We start from the raw sequence: 26006 nt of genomic DNA, 5'->3' as shown, positions 1-26006 counted from the left end.
ATAAATAAAAATGAATTTGCACATTAGAAAATTATTCGAATATGGCCGTCAAACATGGACAAAAATGATTAATATCCAATGCTTTTTAGATCGTCAGTGCTATTTATCGTTTACCTGACTTATTTCGAGTGAGAAATGTGGGACAATGTTTCCATATGAAACATTTATGCTCAATCCATGAAAATTAAACAAATATGGCAGTTAAACGTGAAAAAAATAATATGCTATGCTTATCATCAGTGCTATTTATCACAATATCATTTTTTAGGAAATACTTCGATATGGAATAACAAAGCTCAATCAAAGTAAATCAATAGTATTTCAAATAATAAATACAAATATAAATAACAAATAAAAATGAATTTGTTCATTAGAAAATTATTTTAATATGGTCGTCAAATTGCCAAAAAGCCCAAATCCACTGAGTCCTCGATCATCAGTATTACAGAATGTTTATACTGGACCCACGTCAGGGGAAAAAAGAGGAAAAAGTATTGCCAAACGAACTAATGAAACTCAATCCAAGAAAATCTTTTACATTTGGTCATCAATCTTGGGAAAAAAATATCTAAAATCCAATATATCATACATATCGTCTGTGTTATAGAACATAAAAAACCATATAGTATCATATTGACAATGTTGTTTTTATAGAACGTTTACTCTATTCAGTTCAGGTGAAAATCGAGGAAAAATATTTCCATTGAAATATTAATAATGCTCAATCCAAGGAAATCCAGTAAATTTCGAAATCACACATGACCGAAAAAAATCAAAATCTACTGCTTCATAGATCATTAGTATTAAAGAATGATTTCTTAATCCGTTTATTTGATGTTAGAAAGGTTAATTTGAAACTAAAAGGTGTTAATTTAAGTTTAACTTAATGAATGTATCAACGGTTATTTTGATGTAAAAAAAAGGTAATTCAAAATTAAAAATGGATGATTTGATGGAAATAAGCTATAAATGTTCAGAACTCACAACCCTTCTTGGCCTATTTTGTATTTTCTTTGCGTTACAATAACATAAGATTACAATAAAAAAATAATTAATTAATCTCATAGGATGCTCTTTTTATTATTGTAATTCAATTTATAGTGGATTAACATATTATGAGGGATGTTTATGGAATAAAATTTTTCAAATGTGTGGTAACCGGAAATTTCGTATAGAATAAAATTGAGCATCAAACTTTGGTCAATAAGGAGCTTTTTAGTCCAATTTGACATGTAGGGTATCCTCCTTATTGTACTGACTGTTCATGAGACACCCTGTATATTATTTTAATTAGTGTTAAATTTAAATCAGAATAAAAGTTGTGTGTAATTTTTTTTGATATTTTTTTTGTTCTATGGGAGCCGACGATGTTTGTGATTGATCCTAATTGTAGATGTGAAGTTATGTGATGATGGGTTTGTCTCTCGTCCCGAATGACTGGCTGCAATTTAAGGCAGGGAATTGCAGTGGGTGGCAAAGTGCGCGTTACGTGCGGTAGTGAATTTAAATCGATTCGGCGCCTATAATAACAAAGTGGCAAATGAATTGTTATTGTTTTTATCGTTAAAACGGCTCAGATATGGTAATCGATGGAATAACAGCCGTTAGGGAGGTGGTGACTCGATGTTTCAACCTTGGAAGGCCTACCTCGTCTCTGACGAAATATCTCCAGAATGGGGGGTTAACCCCTTTTCCTCCGATTATTCTGCCTCGGTCGACCGCAATATTCGCTCGAAGTCTCGCACGCACGCATCTCTCTCATAACTCGTAGGCCTCGGAATTTGTTTGCGTACTAAACTAATAACGCATGAAGTGACCGTCGATGAAAAGTAAGAGGGGAAGTTAAACAGTGGAGTGTTTACATCTATTTAACATGTTTTGTTTAAAATGGATTTTATTTTTTTGCGTGTTCGAAATCTCAACCGGGCAGTTTCAATCCGTGCTGAATTATTACAGGGAGATATTGAATATACCCCAAGGGGCGACGAGGGACACGGACGTCTTCAAGAAAGAGTACGATTTCATAGTTGTTGGGGCCGGGTCGGGCGGTAGCGTCGTAGCGAATCGATTGACCGAAGTCGGCAACTGGTCCGTCTTGCTTTTGGAAGCCGGGAAGGAGGAGATTCTCATAACGGACATACCACTCCTCGTATCTTACATTTTGGGGACGGAGTTTAACTGGGGGTACACCACAGAGCCCCAACAGTTCGGCTGTCTCAGCATGAACTCGGGCCGGTGCAACTGGCCCCGTGGAAAAGCCATGGGGGGCACGAGTGTGATCAACTATATGGTTTACACGAGAGGATTCAAGGAGGATTACGACAATTGGGCCTCCTTGGGAAACACGGGCTGGGGATACAAAGACGTGTTTAAATATTTTCTTAAATCAGAAAACATTCGAGTTCCCGGCTTGGAAAAGTCCCGGTTCCATAAGAAGGGCGGTTACGCGAACGTCGAGAGGCCGTCCTGGAGAACGCCCTTGGCGAAGAGTTTCATGGAAAGCGGCGAATCCCTCGGCTACCCGACTGGAGACAACGACGGCCTCACACCTCCCGGATTCTCCTACGTACTGACGACGACGAAGCGAGGCGCCCGCGAAAGCGCGTCGAAAGCTTTCCTCCGTCCGATCAGAAACAGGCCCAACTTGCACGTGGTGAAAAAAGCCAGAGCCACGAAAATCCTAATCGACCCGACATCCAAAAAAACCTACGGGGTGGAGTTCGTCAAAAACAGAAAATATTACAAAGTAAAGGCCAGTAAAGAAGTCATAGTCTCAGCTGGATCTCTCAACACCCCGCAGCTGCTCATGCTGTCGGGAATCGGACCGAAATCCCACCTAGAAGAACTAAACATTCCGGTTTTAAAAGACTCCAAAGTGGGTCACAATTTGCAAGACCACGTATCCATGGCCGGACTGGCTTTTCTGGTAAACGACACCGTTTCTATAGTCGAGAACCGGTATATGAACCCGAGGTACGTCTTGGATTATTGGGTGAGAGGAGAAGGTCCCTACACCCTCCCAGGGGGTGCGGAAGCCGTGGCTTTCGTATCGACGAAAAACAATCCGAACAAGACCCATCCGGACATGGAATTAGTTTTCGGACCGGGGGCTTTCACCGGCGACACAGGCGGTTCCATCCGTATGAGTTACGCGATGAACGAAACCTTCTTCGACCGGGTTTATCGCCGTTACCAAGGAAAAGACGCGTTCAACGTCGTCCCCGTCCTCTTGAGGCCTTACAGCAGAGGTTATTTGAGACTCAGGTCCAAGAATCCCTTCCATTGGCCCTTGTTCTACCCCAACTATTACACGGATCCCAGAGACATCGACGCGATGGTCGACGGAATCAAAAAGGTAAGATCGTGAAATGCTTTAATGCTAGTTTTTTTTAAAATTTACTACTGTTTTGAACTAGTGCGATTTCTTTGGACTTTGTAGGATAACATAAACAACTATTTTTTACTAGTCATCGTCAATTTTAATGTATTATACATATTGTATTAAATGTTCGGAGCCAACTGGTCATCATCAGTAACACTATAAAAAAAAATTCTGAAATAATATTTTAACAACACACTGCATAAAATTACATTCCAAAACCATGACAAAATACATAAATATAACATACCTCAACTTAATTACAATCTGTTACTAAAATAAATAACTGCATTTTTTCCATAAGATAATATAGTGAGCATTGACTTATGGAAAAATGCAACCTCTTGCTAAGGGACAGTCTTAATGACACTGCTTTTGTCCGCTAGAGGACATGTCCTCTAATGAGAGGTTTTTATAATTTGATAACACATAATCTGAATATACGTACAGACACTACATGTGAAATGTATCTGTAAATTTTCAATGACTTTTACAATTTACATTTTTACTAAGCTTGGATTTATGGGCTAATTTTATTGCACTGGGTCTCGCGATATTTTCTTAAAAATCAACCATTTCTTTTCTATTATTTTCAAGTCAACTTTTGGCGGGAGAGAGTGATAGACTTTAACGTTTGATGAGTGGGGATGAAAGAGGGGGGAGGGAGAGAGAGAGAGAGAGAGAGAGAGAGAGAGAGAGAGAGAGACTAAAACAAATACAGTCAGGCAGAGACAGAAAGTGAGTGTTTGAAGGAGAGAGACAAAGTAAGATGGGAAGCTAAAAAATTAGGGTGACTAGGAGAAACAGAAATAGGTAGGGAGAGAAAGGAGATCAAAACATGAAAGACAGACATGAAGGGAGTGAGAGTGACTGTCTGTGGGAGAGAGAGAGAGAAAAGGGAGACAAACAGAAAAAGTGAGACAAGACAACACAGACACAAAACGTGAGAGAGAGAATGAGAGAAATGGAGAAAGATAGCGAGAGAGAGGGGGAAGAGAAAGAGACGCAGAGAAAGAAAGAGGCAAGCTAAAAGGAAGAAAGTTAGACAGTTTTTGATTACGGCGAAAGGAACATAGATATGTAGATATATAGATGATAGATAGAGAGAGAGAGTGTGTGAGAGTAAGAAGAAAAGAAAGAGAGAGAGAGGATGAGAGAGTGGGAGAAAAAGAATGAGTGAGAGAGCCTAAAAGGAAGAGAGGCATACCAAAGAAAAAAATTTATCACGAAATCACCTAGCAATCTGTATGTGTTAGTGAAATGCTTTGTATGTACAGATACAACACGTGGGTGTGGATGTGTATATAAATTTTCAATGTCTTTACGACCTTAAAATTTTAATTTAAAAAATATAATTGTCTGAAAGAAAAGAAAATTTGACGAAGGGAGTTAAGAAATTCAAGTAACTCCAATTGAATCAGTAATATTAGGGGGTATTCACGATGTTTCTAAGATGTTAATTCGTGTTAACTCGAACAGAAAAATGTCCAGTAAGATCGTGAACGCCGTTTCATCCCACTTTGTGGGGAGAAAAATGTACATTTTCCCCCTATAATCGAGGGTCTGAAAGCCGGGGGTCGTGTAAATCGTAGGAGCCGGTGCGCGTTCCATTAACTCGGTGAAGAAACCCCGGCGAGATGGAATCTCGCTTTTTCCGACCCGACGGTCATTCGCCGTTTCACGAAAACCTTGACCGACAGAATGAAGGACTTGAGAGAGGAGAACACAGCACACCTGGAAACGTGTTTGACGCCCTCTCGGGATATCGTTTCTTCCCGGACATATTTCATTCAATTCATTAAAAAAAAAAAAATAATCCGTCTTCCCACAAAATGTTTGTTCGAATTGTAAGACGCATAAGCATAGAATCGGTAAAATCAATAAAAAAAGTATACTTTCCCAGAGTTATAATTTCGTAAAAAGGTAAAGTGCGGAAAACTAGGAATTAAATGGCCATTTTAATTAATCTATTGAAACATCTTTCTAATTAATTCCCACCCCACGTCGTCGTTTCAGGATGGCCATCGGGTTGGTAATTGTTTTCCATGTAGGTTTTTCACTCGGAAAACTTCCACCTCGCATTACTGTTTTATAAATCCAATATTCAATTAGCATTTACTAAATAATAAATCGCTGATTCTGTACCAGCTTTTTTCGTCTCGCTTTTGTTTTAATAATAAACACTAAATATGCATAACTTATTACTTGCGAGCGTAAAATGTTACCACTAATGAACTGACTTTTCAAAAAAAAATCTCTTTTCTAAACATTTATTTATTTTTTCGAGAGCGAGAGACGTGCCGATGAAGAGAGAGGGGGAAGAAAAAGAGACAAACAGAGAAAGAAATAGTGTGTGTGTGTGTGTGTGTGTGTGTGTGTGTGTGTGTGTGAGTGAGAGAGAGAGAGAGAGAGAGAGAGAGAGAGAGAGAGAGAGAGAGAGAGAGACAGACGGACAGACAAAACAAAGTGAGAGGGAATGTAAAATTAAAAGAGAAAGAGAAAGAAATAGTGAGAGAGATAGAGAAGACATTCAGACAGAGAGAAGGAAGTGAGTTTTTGGTTAGGGATAAAGAGAGAGAGAGAGAGTTAGAGAGAGAGAGAGAGAGAGAGAGAGACATACATACAGACAGACAGACAGACAGAAAGCGGGAAAGAATTGAAACATGAAAGATAAAGACAGAGAGACAGAAAGAAATTGTGAGAAAGGGAACGAAAGAGAGACGGACAGAAGAAAGCGAGAGAAAATGTGAAATTAAAACAGAAAGGCGGAGAAAGAAATAGTGAGATAAATGGAGAAGACAATCAGACAGAGAGACGGAAATGAGTTTTTGATTAAGGACAAAGAGGCAGACACGGAAAATGGGAGAGAGAAAAGAAGAAGATAGAGAGAAAGAATAAGAAGAAGAGAGGGAGAGAGAGAAGGAGAAAGAAGCACAGAAAGTAATGGGGAAAAGCTGGTAGAGAGAGAGAGAGAGAGAGAGAGAGAGTGAGAGAGAGGGGGAGACAGACAGACAGACAGACAGACAGACAAAGGGAGCTAGGAGAAGGCAACCAGGCAGAGAGACAGAAGTGAGTTTTTGGTTGGGGATAAAGAGAGAAGAGAGAGAACAAGAGAGCCAGAGAAAGAAATAGTGAGAGACAGACAGAGAAGAAATAGTGAGGGAGGGAGAGAGAGAGATAGAGAAGACAATCAGGCAGAGAGACGGAAGAGAGTGTTTGGTGAGGGAGAAAGAGACGCACACACAGAAAGTGAGAGAGAGAGAAGAGGAGGAAGAAGAAGAAGAAGAGTGAGAGAGAGGGGGAGGGAGAAAGAGACCGACAGACAGAGAAAGAAATAGTGAGGGAGGGCCAGACGGACAGAAAGCGAGAGAGAATTGGAAAAGAAAGATAAAGACAGAGAGACGAGAAAGAAATAGTTATTAAGTAAGAGAGAGGGAGTGAGGTTGTGATTAGGGAGAAAGAGATTCAGTCACAGAAAGTGAGAGGGAAATGAGAAAGAGAGAGAGATATGAAAAAGAACGAAGCAGGAAAATGTAAGAGAGAGAGAGAGAGAGTGAGAGAGAGAGAGAGAGAGAAGAGTGAGAGAGAGAAAGAAAGCGAAAGACCGAGAGAGAAAGAGACAGAGAAAGAAAAGTAGTCAGGCAAACAGACAGAGAGTGAGTTTTTCATTATGGAGAAAGACGCAGAGGATGAAAAAGACAGGGTGAGGGGCCGGTTAAAAGAGTGACTGTCAGGCAGAGATATAGAGAATCATTTTCTTACCGATGACGACCATTCCAATTCTTGTATATTTGCCCTTGCGTTCCTGTTTTTATATACCTTGTTTATATCCGCCAATAACAACATTATTAAGCCGGACACTCAAAATTCCATTAACCCAGATTGCAAGAATTTCGAAAGGGCCATTTCTTGGTTGCCTTACCTTTCATTCGCTTTTAATAAAGTACATGGAATTTATTTTCACCGGGTTATTTTCTATAGTTTTACGATTTTTGACATGGGTGAGGGGGGAGGGGGTTATAATAGAAAATCGAAATGTTACGTCAGTTTTCGTTCCTATTTAGTAATTGCCATTATTGTTGTGAACGTTTTTGTTAATTTTGATATTTACTTTGTACTTCGAAACTGGAATATTTTATTTACTTACTATTGTTTACTTTGTATTGCTTTTTTTTTGACCTACTAGTTTTTTAATTGATAATTTTTTATTTATTTATTTGTTACTTATTTTTTTCTTTTCTTCATATATTTTTTAGACGGTTTTAATCCATGCTTGTATATACTTATAAATTTATTTCTTTGTTGCAAATAAAAGTATCTACCTATTTATCTTTGGAATTAATCTAGGCCTGAAATCGTGTAGGTTTTCCGACCTGTCAACCTAGAAATTGTGACTTGCATGTTTTTTTTAATTTGTTCTCGCAAGACGTCCTGGTTAGATTTATGCCAATTTCCACCGTGCTTTGTTCGTCCTTTCATTGAATCGAGTAAAAGATTTGTTTTTTTTTTAAGGAAAATTGAATTTGCTGGGTTTCTTCACCAAGGTGACTTTTCGTATGACTTCACAAAAGAGAATCTGATTGAAATTTTCTTAGCAGTTTAATATAAATAGAGATTTAAGGTGGAAAATTTTCGGTCCTCCTTTCGCCAAGCCAAAATAAAATTATTCCATTTCTCCTGATCCTGATTAATTCTGGAAGGTGAAAGAAAACGGAGATACGTGACGAGTTCCAGCCATAATGCAGTCGCATTTCTTCAAAGGGCAGAATCGTTGTGGATTTTTTTTTTTTAATTCGAACCGTTTTTCGAATCAAGAAAGTGGGTCGTTGTTAGTGATAACTGGAATGAAAATCATCTGAAATAAAGCCCACGGTTTGCGACTAGCGTTGAGCAATGTTCTCTTGGCATTTTAAACTTATGTGCTTTAAAGTATAAAACTTGACAACAACTGGCATCAGATCCGTTTAAATTAAAATTTATTCTTGAACTATTTTACGTAACCGAGTGTTTCTTTTTATATTTTTTTAAAAATCTAGAATAATAAAATAATACATGGGATCGCGTTAAATAAAATTGGATTCATAAAAAATAACAAATGCCATAACACACTTTCAGTAAAGTAGGCCAACAAGAATTTTTATTGGAAAAAAGAATTCGAATTGGTTTTAAACGCCCTTTAAAACTATAAAAACAACAAACTTTTATTTGACTAAAAATATATCTTTGTTGGATTAGCAGGGGCATTTTCGTCCCTCAAATGTACAGTGTTGCTCTTAAAAAATTCATAATTCTGAATTTTAGCCAAACCCAACATAATTACAATTATTTTCAAGCTGGATTCTTCTTCTTTAAGCCTATACCAACAAGGTTTAGATTTTATGCCTTTATAAGCTATAAAAATAAGGATGAAAGACTATAACTCCTCAAGGGTTTCATTTTTATTATTATTTTTTATCACCGGTTTTAAATTATTAAAGGATGGTACATTTGTGGCTTTACATGTGGTTTGTAAGCTTCTAAATCCTTGTACAATTTCCTTTAGGTAGATTGACTCATTTCAAAGTAATCACCGTATTTGTGATTTTCCTAAACAATAGGATGCAATTTGGAAAGCAAAAAATTTGAGAGAAAAATAATATTTTTTGATTTTTCGAAAAAATTGTATTCTAAAGTTTTTCAGGGTTAAAAAAACAAATATCTGATTTGTTTCTTGACAAAAAAATTCTACCTACTTCGCTACGTCCCACAGTCACAAATTATATATTTCACGATACCCATGGTTAGCTGACAAATATAATTTTTGAGTTAATTTATATAATATTTGTTTAGTGAAGGGTAAAAAATAATATGGATGATCGTTTTAAATGGGATTAGATATATAAAATGACACAAAAACCATAGAACGCACACAGCAAAGTAGGCCAAAAAGCAATTGTACTAAAAAAAAAACAATTCGGATTCGTTTTAAGTACCGTTTCAAACTCTTAAAAACTATTTTTTATTACAATAAAAAATATGAATTTTTAGGCTGAATTTAGCTGGGGCCAACTTTCGTTTCTCAAATGTCCAGTGTTCCACTTAAAAAATGTCATAACTGCTCTGGATTTCATCCAAACTCAAAGTTATTACAATCATTGCAGTTCGTGGTCCGATTGACCAATTAACTTTTTTTAATTAATTAAACTTTATGAAAGGTATTAGTTGAGATGAAATAGTCAGTGTCAGGAGCGGGATTCGAACCACGAGCTTCCAACCAATAGGATGCAATTTGGAAGGCAAAAAATTTGAGAGAAAAATAATATTTTTTGATTTTTCAAAAAAATTGTATTCAGAAGTTTTTCAGGGTAAAAAAAACGAATATCCGCTTTGTTTCTTGAAAAAAAAACCTGCTTCGCTACGTCCCACAGTCACAAATTATATATTTCACATACCCATGGTTAGCTGACAAATATAATTTTTGAGTGAATTTATATATTATTTGTTTAGTGAAGGGTAAGAAAATAATATGGAAGATCGTTTTAAATGGGATTATATATATAAAATGTCACAAAAACCATAGAACGCACACAGCAAAGTAGGCCAAAAAACAATTGTACTAAGAAAAAAAAAACAATTCGGATTCGTTTTAAGTACCGTTTCAAACTCTTAAAAACTATTTTTTATTACAATAAAAAATATGAATTTTTAGGCTGAATTTAGCTGGGGCCAACTTTCGTTTCTCAAATGTTCAGTGTTCCACTTAAAAAATGTCAACTGCTCTGGATTTCAACCAAACTCAAATTTATTACAATCATTACAGTTCGTGGTCCGATTGACCAATTAATTCTTTTCAATTAATTAAACTTTATGAAAGGTATTGGTTGAGATAAAATAGTCAGTGTCAGGAGCGGGATTCGAACCCACAAGCTTCGACTAAATACGCCGCTGCTCTACCACTTGAGCTATCGTGACTTCGATCCGCTCGGACACTAACTTCCCATCTCAAAAATTCGAGAGGTGTGGTTGAGATGGAAAGTTAGCGTCCGAGCGGATCGAAGTCACGACAGCAGCGACGTATTTAGCCGAAGCTCGTGGGTTCGAATCCTGCTCGTGACACTGATTTTTTTATCTCAACCAATACCTTTCATGAAGGTTATTACAACCGTTGGCAAAATGGATTATTCTTCTTATAGACTAAATAAATGAGGTTTACATTTTCTTTTATTATAAGCAAGAAAAATAGGGAACTGAACAATATTTTCTTTTCTATCTGTTTCGAAATATTTTAACGGATTTGTTTTTCCAGATTTGTGCCATTATGTTTTCTCTATAAGATTAATCTTTGTAAAATTTACTTTAGATAGGTGGATTCATTTCAAAGTTATCACCTTTTTTGTAATTTTCGTCAAAAACATCCGGACACATCTCAAGGCGATAAATTTGAGAGTAAAATAATATTTTTGTCATTTTCCGAAGAATTTATATTCAGGGATTTACATATTTCTAAACTCTCTCAACTTTGGTGTTAAATTGGTTCATGCTTTTTACTAAGAGGGATTCGAACCCACGACCTTCGGCTCAATACGCCGCTGCTCTTTAGCTATCGTGACTTAGATCCACTCGGACATCAACTCCACCATCTCAACCTACCCCATTTCATCCTTATCTTGCATACAAAGAATAATTAATTGAAAGAAATATATATTTACGAGGGTTCGCAACAGCATAGGTCACCCTGAGGGTGCCGGTGTTTTTAAAAAAGCCCATTTGTAAGTTGTCAACGTCTAAACCGTTGCGGCCACCGACGCCCCCTTGAAAGAAATAATTACAACCGCTGTTAAGCAAAATTCTTCTTCTTTAAGCCTATACCAACAAGGTTTGGATTTTGTCATTATAAGTAAGAAAAATAAGGGAGAAATTGACCGAAACTCCTCAAACTTTTTTTTTAAATCTCGGTTTTAAATGATTAAAAGAGGCCAGATTTGTGTCATTAGGTGTTGTTCATAAGCTTCGAAACCGTTGTAAAATTTTCTTTAGGTTGACTCATTTCAAATCACCGTTTTTGTGATTTTTGCACACAAAAAAATCAGAACCGGAATATTTTCCAGAAAATTTGAGTTCAGGTGTTTTTCATGGTAGAAAAAAAGATTATCAACTTTGATTCGTCTAAAAAATTGTTTTAACTCATCTTGCTATTCTGAATAGTGGGTATAGTAACTATTGATAAAATTGAACTATTGTCTCGAGCTATACCCCAACATCACCTCTCACCTGCCGAATTTCATTTTTTCAGACACCTTGACAACGTTCTACAACATAAAAAATTTATTGATCAAAAGTCGTTAGAAAATGCGTTTACAGAATTTGTTAATAAAAGCTCAAAAATCTCTATTCAGAGGGTACAGACCAGTTGCCGTCACGTTGGGATAACGTTTCTTATCAGTGATGGTGGGTATTTTAATTAATAAAAAATGCTTAAAATAATTTATTTAATTGTTTTTTTGTTTTTTTTATTGTATAACCGTAAACCTCCATTATTTTCCGGACAACCGGAAACCATATAGAAATGGAGATAAAAAATAATATATTTAAGGAGTTTTAGTCGATTTCATCTTTATTTTTCCCACTCATAATGGCATGAAATTCAAACCTTGTTGGTATAGGTTCAACGAAGAGAAATTCACCTTGCCAAGGATTGTAACAACGTTGATTTTGGATAAAATCCAGAGATGTCATGAATTTTTTAAATGAAACGCCGGACATAGGAGGTACAAAAATCGCCTCCAGCTAAATCCAGTGTTAAACATTATATTTGTTTAATTTTCCCAAAAAATTATTCAGGGTTTTTTTGACGATTACGTGCAGCTTATAAACTTCTTAAGTCCTGTAAACTTTGCTGTTGATTGGTGCAGGCGTTTCAAAATGATGTAGGGTTTTGTGATTTTCGAAAGAAAAAACAGGCATATGGAAGGCGAAGATTTAAGATTTTTGATTTTCACATATATTTGTATTCACGGGGTTTTCAGGGTGAAAAAACGAATATAGAGTTTGTTTCTTGGTAAAAAAAAATAAGAAAAATATTTTAACAAACTTTCCCAAGGCGGTCAGTCGGAAATTATGCATTTCAATATCAACCGTGCCCATGGCTAGGCTGTGTCATTGTCCAATGTTCCTCTTAGAAAATTCATAACTAATCTGCATTTCATCCAAACCTAACATAATTACAAGTAGCGTATACTCCAATACAATTTAATACCAGCCTTGAAGTTATTTGGTCCTCCGGGTCGGATCTGCAGTTCCAACCCTTAATATTTGATTTTCAGACTTTCACAATAATAAATAAATATAAATATAATAAATCGTAATGCCACAAATCCAGCGTCCTTTAATAATTTACAACCAGTGATAAAAATGAAACGTTTGAGAAATTGTTTTGTTGTTGATTTTATCGTTATTTTTCACACTTTTAATGACATGATAACTAAACATGGTTGATATACGTTCAAAAAAGAATAATTGATCTCGCCAAGGGTTGTAATCTTTTTTTAAAATTGTAGTTTTTTTTTAAATTGGAACACTAGATATTTGAGGAAGCCCCTGCCAATTTGGCCTAAAAAATTATATTTTTTTATTGTAATAAAAATTCGTTTTTAAGAGTTTGAAAGGGTGCTTAACATCCATTTTTTGTTTTTCAATAAAATTGTTTTTTAGACTACTTTGCAGAAAGCGTGTTATGACTTTTGTGAATTTTTATGTTCTAAATCTCATTTAATATTATCATTCATATTATTTTCTTAGCTTAAATAAAAAACCAACTGGACTGATATATTGTTTAATAATCATGAAATTCACGAGTAACAATAGTATATCCAAGGAAAGTTTCTCGTCTCCTAAAGTTCATTGGGAAGAAAACTCCGACAAGTGGCTAATATTTTTCGACCTAGTATCAACAGAAAAAGAATCATTAGTCGAATGAATGAATTTATTTACAATGAAAACTCCCCTTGTTTATATCAGAGGGTTAAGCCTAAGATGACTTATTAAAAAAAAATTGGTTAACTGATCATAGATCTTCTTAATAAAAAAGTCACTCGATAAAATTGAGATAAAACGGTAAATCTTCATAAATCGATACAATTTATTTTAAAAAAATGTAAATTAAACTTGGTGTACGAGATGAAATGGAAAGTAAAAAGTATTTTTAATCCTGTCCAAATCGGCGATGATAAATCTCAACTATATTTAGCATCTTGTCCTCACCGAAATGATGAAAAGTATTGCTTTCATTGACTATTTTACATTTTTCCTCTCCTCTCGCTTTGAGAAACCTTTTGAATGAAAAATTTAACTTTCTAAAAAGGCTCAAGGATTCAGTGTGATCAGAAAAGAGGCTTTAAACATATCTTGTAGGTTTACGAAATTCTCATGGTTGTTTGACCGCGATTGCTTTCACGTTTCGTCCGGCCATTGTCGAACTTGAAACCGCGATTGTTATTTAATTGGCTTTTAAAGGTAAAAACCGACAAAAGTTATCTACCATCTCTCTTTTCTTAATGGTCGTTAAAGCCAAGGATTAAACATAGTTAATTCCAGCCTGCGACTATCACGAGATCCTTTCTTTTATGGAAAAAAGGAATATATGTAAAAACCTGCAAACTTTGTTTAAAATTGATTCAATGTTTTTTTACTGTGTATATAATAGAGGAACTATTGTTTGCACAGTGGCCGGTAAAAACCAGGAAAATCTTTCATATGACACATTTGACGCTTTCTAAGCTGAACGACAGCAATTGCCTATGAAAATCGATTTGCATTTTAAAGTTAGAGCACGGCACGTGTACGAAAATCCCTTAAAGAAACAAAAAAACGTGTTCTGCACGTTTTGAAATTTCGTGTTGATAAAGGGGTCGATAGCTCGTGGTGTACATTTGGAAAAATAACCGCTGGGATATAAATTTGTGCGATCAGGCTTTGCTATTCGGCAAGCATCCGAAGGCAAAGCATTCCCTGGATGAAGATATTAAGTTGATGACTTTCAACTCCTAGGGGTCTTATTGCCCCAGTAAAGCCCAGGCCGAATTGGCTCATAAGCAACAATTTTCAAATGAAAAACGGGGTCGAGTAATTAACCGTATACCTATATATTTAAGTGTAACACATAATAATAATTATTGAGGGAGAAGTGTGGCGGCTAGAATGTATCACGAGATCTAGATCGCATGTCGATCTAGAAGTCTCTGGTGAAAAAAAAAGAAAAAACTGGGAAGGTAATGTGACCAATAAAAAAAGACATTTCATGCATTAATTAGCCTTAAGGCACCTGTTTGTGAAAGTAGTAAGTTCCTATAAAAAGGACAAACAGGCGAAAAAATAGCACAGACAAACAGGCTCACCTGCATGATCAGACACAACAAAACAAAACCTCAATGAACAATTACGAGCAAAATTTTAGCACCAGAAAATATCATTGCTAAAAGAGCCAAAAATTTGTTGCTTTTTAATTTACTTTTAATTAATAATTTTGTACTTCAAATTTTAAAAAAATGTTGCTTATAAGAGCTTTATTTCATTTTCTGAACGATCTAGAATGTCAGACGGCTTGATGATCTGGGTAGCACTGGCGAAAAAACAACTGAGAAAGTTATATTTTGTTAGATAGTGACCTGTGAATTAAATGACAATAGATGTAGTAATTAATTGTATTATTTACCCTTGCACCTATATATTAAAGTGTAGCAGACAAACGTATTGAGAAAGGTAGCGTAGCGGCTAGCATTTGTCGTGAGATCTAGTCATCATGTTAATCCAGAAGGCACCGGCGAAAAACAACTTGGAAGGTTACATTGTACTATTGTACTGATCATAGTTCTCATAACTGTAAAGTCTTCGTTAAATAATGACCTACTTATATAAACATCATTCGAAGGATTTACGTGAAAAAAGGCGTTTCGAGGATTAATTAGTTCTGAAACTAATTCAAATTGTCATTAATTTATCTATTTTAATTTACTTTTAAGTAACAATTTTGGGCTTGAAATTTAAAAAAATATATATATCATTTTCTAAATAAAATAGACGGCCTCGTGATTTCTGAGATCTAGAAGGCATCACGTTTTGGCACAGCCTTTTGCATCTTCTCCAGACAATGTTGGATTCCGTGTAAGCTATTGATCTAGGGCGTCTTCATGTTTTTGGCCCCTATGCCACGATTTAAAAACTGGCCAGGCCATTTTGTAAAAGTTACCATTATGATCACGTAAACTCACTCATGATAATAACTAGATACTAAAAATATTAATACATTCTCACTGCGAGAATTAATTTTTTTATGCGCATGTGTGTAAATCTTATTCGTTTCATTTTCAGTTAATAGAAGAGCCCTTGGAGAGGTTAGACTGCTCGAGACGCAACAATCTCGTCCCTAACGTCCCAGAACCCTTTCACCCTGCCTCTTTCTCGGAAATCCCACCCCTGTAGAATTTCCGCTCGGTCTTATATCACGCCCATTCGAAGAAAAGAAGAAAAAAGGTTAGGGAAAAAATAAGTGGGAAGGGTGCTTAATCCTGTTATGAATAAGCAGCAACATGCTTATTTTTTCACAAACCCCTTCTCATGTTAAACAACAGGACAAGTTTAAAAAAAAGTTAATTACAGCCCTCACCCACACACTTAAGACAATTTGAGTTATTCGACAACGGAAAATTAAACAGAATCTTCAAGTGAACTTGCGGAATGGTTAATGCGGTCAGACTCTCGGCTCGTAGAAGTCGTGGGTTCGTATCCTATTATCACTCGTGAAATTTCTTTACCTTTGCAAGCATTCAAAGAATGTTTAACGACCGAATTTCACGGATTTTCAACCCACGGAATTATTTTTCTCTCAATTTTCACCCAATATTAGTCGAGTAAACGTTGTAGTATACTGACAATCTATGAGACCGTTGATTTTGATTTTTTCAGTCAAATGTGATTGCCTAATTTGATGATTTTCTTGGATGAGCTTCACTAGTTCATTTGGAATGTTTTCCACCCGAGCTGGGGCAAATAGTTTTATAATATTAGTGATCTACGAGGCAGTGGATTTTTTGTGGACAAGTAAGACGCCCAAATTTGAAAGGTTTTCATGGATTAAGCTTCATTAATTCATTCGGCAATACTTCTTCCAAGAGCTTCACCCAAAATGGGTCTAGTAAACATTTTATAATACTTACGATCTATCTGGCTGTGGATTTTTTTAAACAAGTTTGACGGCCAAATCTGTTGGATTTTCTTAGATTGAACTTCATCAGTTCATTTGGAAATATTTTGTCATCGATTTTCCCCTGAACTGGGTCGAACAATCCTTTATAAAACTGATGATCTACGAGGTTGTGGATGTTAATTTTTTTCGGTAATCTTGACTACTAGTTTCATTGATTCCCTTCGATCTGGCTCGATGGAATATTCTTTTATTTTGAATTGGATCGAATAACCGTTGGTTAATAATGACGATCTGTGAGGCAGTGGTTTTCGATTTTTTCTTTTCGACAAGTGAGATTACCGAGTCAAGTGAGATTTTCTTCGATTGAACTTCGTCAGTTCATTTTGAAATATTTTGTCCTCGATTTTCCCCTGAACAGGGTCGAACAATCCTTTATAATACTGATGATCTATGAGGCTGTGGTTCTTGATTTTTTTCAAGTGTCATTACCAAATTTGATGGATTTTCTTGGATTGAACTTCATTAGTTCACTTGGAAATTTTTTTCCCAAAAAAATGGCGAAATCTTGAGTATAAACTGGATGAACAGGAATTATCAGTTTGATATCAAAACGACCCGAAAGCCCCGTCAACCGGCTCCTATAAGATTTAATCCTGTTATATAAATATATAAGTATCTTTATTTTTCGTATTAAACGACTGGATATGAGCAAAATTCATTCGTCCCCTTCCCAATGTTAATATTTGTAATGAATTATTGATTTTGAGGGGTGATACTGTAATATCAAAGTAGACAAGTAAATATCGAGAAGGCAAGCATTTTTTAATATGACACGGAGCTAGGGGAAAAGAAAAGGACACGATTAATAATACAAAGGTTACTACAAAAATCTGCAAAATCTCGGGATAGATTGAGTTATACACAAACTTAGGTCAGCCTCAAGTTTTACCGGTTTCTATCCTTGCGACAAAAGCCCCACCATTGGTAAATTCAATACGTCCGTGGATCGAACTTTGTAAAGGTTTAGACATCATGGATTACATTGTTTCTCCGTTTTCTGTCCGTTGTTTCTGAAGTATGTAAATACAATAATAGCATGAAGTTTTTCCCTTTTCTACGAGTTCCAATATAGGAAATAATTCATTATTTTTAAACTGCTTCACTTGTTTGTTACACAGTACATTCAGATGTTTATGTAAAGGTAAAAAGTCATAAAACGGAACTGCATTCGAAGAAGGTGTGAAATTGGTACGGGTCGAAAGAGCCCAGTAGGTTTGATAATAATGGTCTAATTACTAAACGACTATATTTCTTTTGCACTTTTTAGATTCGATGGGATGTAATCATCAGGAGCGAATCCGAAGATGGTAATGACGTGTACTGGTGGTATTGCTAGGGGATCATTTCATCAGTTTCTTCAGACCTCAAATTCCAACTTATTTTGGACACAATAGGAAAGGTTAAAGGTACCAATTGAGGTCCATGTGTATCCACTGCCTAGCTTATCACAATAGTTGTTTATAGTACATTAGCGAAACCAATGGACTTACGAAAGGCTTTCGGGACTGTTTGCCATCGGCATATTCAGTAGACTGGTAGAATATAACTTCCCTCCGTATATTATATAGTTTACGTCTATCTCTTATTCTGCAGCTGATATCTATGGATATAAAGCAAGGACAAGAATTAATTAGGTTAAGAAAGATTAGGGACCGTTTATGTTAGGTAAGAAATGATTAGGTTAGAGATGGTTTAGGTTAGAAATTATTAGGTTAAGTAGGATTAGGGACGGTTTATGGTAGATCAGAAAAGGGTTAGGGATGGTTTAGGCTAGGAATTGAGGTTGAGTAGGACTAGGGATGGGAAAGGTTAGAAATGGTTTAGTTTAGGTATTGTTACGAACGGTGTCAGTTAGGTTAGATTAGGTTAGGAATAGTTAGGTTAATTAGGGTTAGGGACGTATTTGGAACATGATAAGTTAAGTAGGTTTAGGAATGGTTTAGATTAAGTTAGGGGTCGTTTCAGTTAGGTAGGTACGGTTAGGGACGGTTTATGTTTGGTCAGCATTAGTTCGGTTAGGGACGGTTTGGTTAGGTATGGTAGGTTTGTTCCAAAGTTTGGTCTTCATTTGTGAAAATCTAACCTAAAATAGTAGACTAGTTTGATTATCTAGCTGAGAGCAAACCTCTCTCACACGACATGTTTCCAAAATGAATTTTTATCTAATTCATTTTATAAATAACTCAAAGGAGTTACTCGAGCGGGCATAAATAGTGCAAACCCTATAAAGTAAAACAAAGCAAAAGTTAATTTTGGACTTGTAAACAATGGTGTTTATTTTTATGTATATAACAATTTTTCATGGCCGATTTTCAAATGTTTTTACCATTAAAATTAAAGAGAGAGAGAGAGAGAGAGAGAGAGAGAGAGAGAGAGAGAGAGAGAGAGAGAGAGAGAGAGAGAGAGAGAGAGAGTGTGAGAGAGAGAGAGAGAGAGAGAGAGAGAGACAGACAGACAGACAGACAGAAAGACAGAGAGAGTTTAACTTTTTTATTTGTCTGATCAATTATTTATTTATTTTTGTACACAAACATTTGATTGAATTGTTTGTAGTTTTATCACTTGGTTGTCATTATTCAAAATATTTTTTAAAAACNGAGTGAGAGAGAGAGAGAGAGAGAGTGTGTGTGTGTGTGTGTGTGTGTGTGTGCAAATAATCAAAAAAGAAAAGTTTTTATTGAGAGGTAGGAAGGTTTTCCTCTGTAAACGTTAGGAATTTACTTTACAGCTTATGTTAGTGGCCTAATGTATGAGAACGTAGCAAACTATGTAAAAATATGTATTGTCCAATAAAGAGTCAATCATCCTTTATTAAAGAGCCCCGGCACCGTTTCCATCACGAATTTTCCTCTTTTGTGCCACATCAATTCAATGATACGCCATGTCTATGTACGAAATTTCTCTTCAACGACAATGAAAATATAAAGTGTTATAAAAAAAATAACGTTTTGTAAATACAGGTTTTCCTGTCACCTCGCTTATTTGGCAGCCTTCATTTTCAGCGTTTCTCAGAAAAGTTTTTACTCCACATAATTTCTACTTTCCATTTCCACGTTTCAAATTAACAAATTATTTATCTATGTTTAACTTTTGCTCTTATAGCAAAAATTTTAAGTTTCCAATTGGAAAAAAAAGAAAAAAAAAGGTTTAGTTATGAAAGTTACGTTTAATTTTGTAAAAGATCATTAAAAGCGCAGGAACTTTTAGGATTTATCTTGTTTTTTTGCTTTTATTGGGAGAGATAATGTAGTGCCTAGAATGTGCCGCGAGATCTAGACGGCTTGTCGATTTAGAAAGCACCGGTAGAAAAACAACTAGAAAATTTATATTTTGTTAGTTAATAACCAGTGAACTAAATGACAATCGTTGTAGTAATTAATGTATTAAAATTAGCCTTATACCCACATATTATTAACCAATTAAAGTGTGCGGAGGTGTGGTGGGAGAATGGAATTTGTCGTGAGTTCTAGACAGCATGACAATCTAGAAGGCACCGGTGAAAAAACAACTCGGAATGTCATAATTTTTATTTGTGAGCAGTGTACTAAATTTGAATTAAATTATAATGATTGTATTGATGTGCGGTTAGGTTCCTCAATCCTGCAAAATTAACTTAGTTTGAGTACCGGGCGCACCAGGTGGCGTATAAACTGGCCATGCAAAGTTGAGCCTTAAATTAAACTATAATCCTTTTTGTCTTATATGCCTTTGTTGAAAAGATAAAAGTACTGATTGGAGTTTGTTTCGCCGTTTTCACTGACTGCCGGAACTCAGGTGTCGACTCCCGCACAACCAAAAGTCCCTTTTATTTTGATTTTGAGACCTTTTTTGAATATGTCATCCTATTGTGATGCCGAATAGCTTCTAAACCTAAAAAGAACACGGAGAATGTTGTATATTTTATTGTGAAACCTGAGAGAGGTAAAACGAGTTAAAACGAAAGGACTGATACTATAAAGTTCAAGTAGCGCAACCAGGAGGTTTATCTGTTTTGAAAAAGTGATGGAAGGATCGTGTGAATGCCGGGTGGATTCTGATTCCGAAATGAGAATTTGTCGAGAGAAAAACAGAGGCATAAATGCGTTTTCTTAGCACGTAACCTCGGCTGGAGAAGTTTTCGGCCGTCAAATTTGGCAATAATCCCCCGTTCGTCGTTTGAGGGGGGTGAAAAAAGGGGGGAATGGCTCGGCTGCCGGGCGAAAAGGAAAATTGGACGAGCCCCATGGAGAAAAAGGGGAGCGGGGCGGGGGAGAAAAAGTCCTAAAAAAAGTTTGACCGCCATAATCAAGTTGGGATATTGATTTTTTAAAAGACGATGATAGAGGGAGGGCAAAAAGTAACTTTTGTGCCCATCGTTCGTGCCCCTCGCCCGTTTTCGTTTTTAAAAAACAGATTGCTAACATTCACAACCCACTTCCTAAGCGGTTCTCGCTACTCTGGAGAGAAACTGAGCTAGAAACGAGATCTAATCAAATTTTTTACCACGCTTTTCCCTAAATTGAACTATGCCAGACGGACCGGACTTCATGAATAAGTTTTAATTTATACATTAAAGTAACAGAGAGAAAAAATTACGCCTGCGCCATTATTGATTTAGCATCATTCGGTGCCTTGTAACCCATCACAGTTTTACATGGAAGTCATATCGTTCTCTCCATTATTTGAAACATCTTGCCACCCTTGACAAGGTGTTGCGCGTTCATGTTATTATTTTAGTTGGCAGGTGTGGCTGTTTAATAAATTAAGCCTATGCAGATGGAATAGCAAATAATCGTACCCTGTGGACATACGAAATGAGGCTATCATGTCTGCACGACGCAGAGTTGTTGGCAGCGAGTTCTCCAGGAGGTTGATCCATTGATTCCTTTGTTCCAGATGATTATGCCTTTTCCGATAGATTTCTTTGCTCCGCGACTGCGTGGGGGTTGTAGTTGAGGCTTCAGCGCTACCTGCAGAGCCAGTTCATCTGCCTGCTCCTGGCGACAATGGCTTAACATCCCCTGAAATACAGTTCAATGAGCCTGTTTATCCTCTTTCTCACCATCGTCACTTCCTGGTGGACTGTACGATCTCTACTTGCCACTGCCTGTGGGTAAACCAGAAGTCCAATTTGCAACGGAGGAACTTTTCTTGAAACCTCTTCTGCAGCCAAAGAGATCGCGTTCACTTCGACGTCAAAATTTGTGGAATTGGTACCCACTGCAGAGGAGAACTCAAAGTTACTGCAGTAAACGCCAACTCCTGCATCTTTGTTGGCTGATTGTACTGAGCCATCTCAGTACAAATGAATCCAATCGTTGGCAGGGAAGCGCGTGTGGATGGTTTCTAATACCGCCGCGCGCTGCGCCCACTCGGGTGTATCCGATTTGCCTACTGGCTGAAGAGGTTTAGCTCTACTTCTACTACATATCTGCACAAGTTGCCTATCAACTTGTATGCCATGCCGCACTGCTACTTCCTTTATTACACTTATTAAAGGCCTCCGCGTTTTCAGTCGTAGAGCTGAGGTTTCTTGCCTTTCTAAATGGTGCCTTTCTGGTCTAAATTTAGGAGTTTGACTCTTCCAGCAGAGTGATAGTCATCTCTCTCCCAATCTGAAGGGATTTAAACCAATTGATGTGATTTATTGCGAAACTTAACCGAGCTGTACTGTGGCAGACCTACTCGCACATAAACCAGCATTGAAAATCTTCGCCTTACAATTCGTAAATTGACGTTAACATTTCTAACTTGTTGAAGTCGTTGCTTGATTTCAAAAGCAGTATAATGTCGATCACGGAGTACATTCGAAACCAAAAAACGATCATCTCTCTGAGATGTGACTCGATGGCGACCTGATCCACACCTTCTTGAGTAACCTCCAGGATCTTGGTAGCGATGGAAGACCCTTCGGACAGTTGTTCCGGGAATGTTAAGCACCATGGTCACATACGCTTGACTTCTTCCAACTTCCAACAATGCTATGATTTGAGCAGAATCTGTATCATTTAAAATCATCACTCATTGAAACTTAAAAATGGTACAACTTAAAAAAGTCAAACCACCGGAACGTTAGAAAAAATCTTTACAGAAAAACCAACAAAAAAGAGATTGACTTCAAAGAATTGTGTATTTACAAAATCCTATTGTAAACACAAGAAGAAAATTTTATCTGTGTTTTATTTGCCTCTAGTCCATTAAAACGGTCCAAAAGTTGTAAGATAATCACTGAATGATTGTCTAAGAGATAATTAAAAATATTAAAGATAGTGGCTTTTATTTGCCTCACAGTGTACATGCAAGAAAAACTGCAGATTTACAGGTAAACCCTTCTGACAGTACAGCGAGGGGCGAGAGCAAACACCCAAACATTACATTTAGAAAAAAATCTAGCAAATACATTTATAATAAATAAATACATAATCCACATATTTACACAGGAAAACCTGTATAAAATATATTTGAAAATAGGATCTGAGATAATTGTTTTTTAAGTTAAAAATTAATTTTCTTTTAGATTTGCGTAGAAAAACTGATTAAGCAACTTTATTCGTGACCAGGTAATCGGGGTTCTCATTCCACTAATCAGCAATGGAATCGCTGCTCTTTGATACCTTAAGTCTTCTCTCAGCCTGGTATCGCACAGTTCCAGAGGTACCACAAGGAAGTATCTTAGGACCTATCCTCTATAGAGTGTACACCGACATACCTAACCGTTTTGAAACCTTACCACCGATTGGTACTGTGCCATTCTCTGCTTCCATAAAGATCCCGTCGACCTTCCAACCTCCAACTATAACGTCCTTACAATTCAAAATCCTTCCAAGTATTGCCGATACTTGATACTATTATCAACCAGGAGCTATACTCTTCGCAGTATCCACCGCCAAACTATGTATCGGTACCTCCATCCTTTGATCTAGCTTTGATCTTTTCGATGAGGCTCAGTGTAAACCAGCTTTTTACGGTTGATAATACCAAAAAACAGCTTCGATCCCCTTTTAAAGCTTCTATTAGAAAATTTGCGCATTATACTTCTAAAAGATTTTTCCATTTTCCGACTCACATTTCGTCAAAGAGATTAAAAGATCCCGATTAAAAAAAGCCTACAAAAGCTAAGCGGGTAAAGACAAATCCCACTCGTCTTCCATTGTTGTTTGTCCCTAACAACGGGAAATTGCACAAATGGGAACTCCATTGAAAGTTTTTCCTCCAGACAAAAGTGAGAATATTAAAACTAAGCGTCGTGTCTATTGATTTTTAGAGCTTTGATTTTTAAGCTCATTAGGTAAGATCGACCTTGTAAAGTGCTGTTTCGCAGCTTTAAAATTTACCCAAGACTAGCATTTCTCGAAAAATCCATATTTTGCCTTAATTTTACTTTTTAAATAAGCCCATTTGTTCATAGGGAGGATCGGTAAAGATATCTAAATAAAAATGGACTTTTTGTTGACTTTTGTATTAATTAATATAGACCTATTATCCTACCTAATAAATCTCCGTTTTAAGTTACAACTTTTTGACAAAGACTATAATTTGGAAGTTAATTTCAAAACTGTAAAGAAGAATTAAAACTCCTAGAGACTTGATGATGAACGGCCTTTATCGTGATTTAAAATGTTTGTTTATTTGATAGAAATCAGTGGTGTTTAACGTTTTTCTTCATAAATATTCAAAAGGGTAGAGAAAAATTAATTATTATATTTTCACACAGACACTGTGTTAGCCTTTTTTGAACGTATGTTGTTTTTTGATTTGTTTGGCGCCAATTTAAATCTTGGAATCGTCCATCTCCAACATAGCTCTTCACCACCTGCCGTTTCTTTTACAATTGCTAACTTTTTAAGGAGACAAATAATTCATTATGCTATAAATATTCCATACAAATCATCAGAACACAAATTTCTTTTAATGCTGGCCGAATTCAAAGTGTTTTCTTGGCCTGTCGAAATGTTCTCATTTTTCTGTCTTTTCGGCATTTAAACAACAAATGATGCGTTATGTTCGAAATATTCTATAGAAATCATCAGAAACACAAATTTCTTTTAATGTAGGACGAATTCAACGTGCTTTCTTGGTCTGTCAGAATTTTTTATATTTTTCTTTCTTTTCGGCATTTAAAAAACTAATTCGATAAAAAGAAAACGTTCTTAAATAAATTTTACAAATAGTGGGCTAAAAGGGTTAATTAGCGGGACAAAAGTAAGTTTCATATACACAGACAGTATCGTTCCTGCATGGTTTCTGACCATGTGTTGGCAACATTGATTTGTTTGGCGCCAGTGTAAAATATCCAACTTCGCCCTTCACTGCCTGAAGTTTGTTTCATAATTACTGATTTTTTATTGAGGTAAATGATTCTTTATTTTTTCAATAATCTATTCTCTAATCTACTGAACATATTTAATATGGACTGAATTCAAGTAATTATTTTTCTTAGCCTGGCAAAATTTTCTCATCTTTGTCTTTTTTCAGGCGTTTAAAAAAGCTTGTTCGAGGAAAGAAAAAGTTCTTTAAATCTATTTATGATGTGGGCTAGAGAGGGTTAATTAGCGGGACAAAATTAATAAAAGCATGTAATACACAAAGACAGTTTCATTCCTTTGTGACATTCGTTCCTTGACCCTTTGTTGGCAACACTGATTTGTTTGGCGCCATTCTCAAACCTCCAACTTTGCTCTTCACTACCTGCAGTTTCTTTCATAGTTGCTAATCTTTTTAATTGAGGTAAATGATTCTTTATGTTTTAAATATTCTATGCAAATCTCCAGAACACATTTTTTAATTTGGACTGAATTCAAGGTGTTTTCTTAGTCTGGCAAAATTTTCTCATTTTTTTCGGCATTTAAAAAAAACTGATTGGAGAAAAGAAAATGTTCTTTAAAATCTATTTATGATGTGGGCTAGAAAGGATTAATGGGAAGGAGAACAATAATAAAAACATGTAATACATACAGACAGTATTGCTACTGCAGTGTTTTTGACCGCGTGTTGGCAACGCTGAATTGTTTGGCGCTAATCTAAAATATCCATTGTAACTCCAATCTCCAACTTGTCTCTTCACTACGTGTCGTTTCTTTTATAATTGCTTTAAATTTAAAGCATAACTTAAAAAACTAGCAAGGTAAAGAAAAATTTTCTTAAACCAATTTTCCATATGGTAAGCTAGAAACGGTCAATTATCGGGAGAAAACAGTGTTGGTCCTTCCCATCTGTTGGCAGCACTTTGTTTGGCGCCAATTTAAAAGCTCCAACTTAGAATCTTCACCTGGAGTTTTCTTTTATAATTGCTGAATTTTTATACAGGTTATAATGATTCGTTATATTCGAAATATTCCAGTCAGAAAATGGGCCGATAAGAGAAAAAATATTCTTAAATCAATTTTTCATCTAGTGGGCTAGAAGCTG

The 26006-nt window shown here is 36.0% G+C and overlaps 1 protein-coding gene across 1 annotated transcript in view; it reads left to right on the top strand.

Moving 5' to 3' along the window:
• The first annotated feature begins 1582 nt into the window (after positions 1-1582).
• The window catches only part of LOC106664063 (glucose dehydrogenase [FAD, quinone]-like), a 59436-nt gene continuing 35012 nt past the window's right edge, over positions 1583-26006 (top strand). Inside the window, exon 1 of the mRNA XM_014389442.2 lies at positions 1583-3355. Within this exon, the coding sequence (XP_014244928.1) occupies positions 1874-3355 (1482 nt within the window). The 5' untranslated portion in view covers positions 1583-1873. The remainder of the gene's footprint in view (positions 3356-26006) is intronic.

The sequence above is a fragment of the Cimex lectularius genome, unplaced genomic scaffold, assembly GCF_000648675.2.
Source record: "Cimex lectularius strain Harlan isolate CLEC.00 unplaced genomic scaffold, Clec_2.1 scaffold378, whole genome shotgun sequence".
In the NCBI taxonomy this organism is placed as follows: domain Eukaryota; kingdom Metazoa; phylum Arthropoda; class Insecta; order Hemiptera; family Cimicidae; genus Cimex; species Cimex lectularius.
This window is presented reverse-complemented; position numbering and strand designations above follow the sequence as displayed.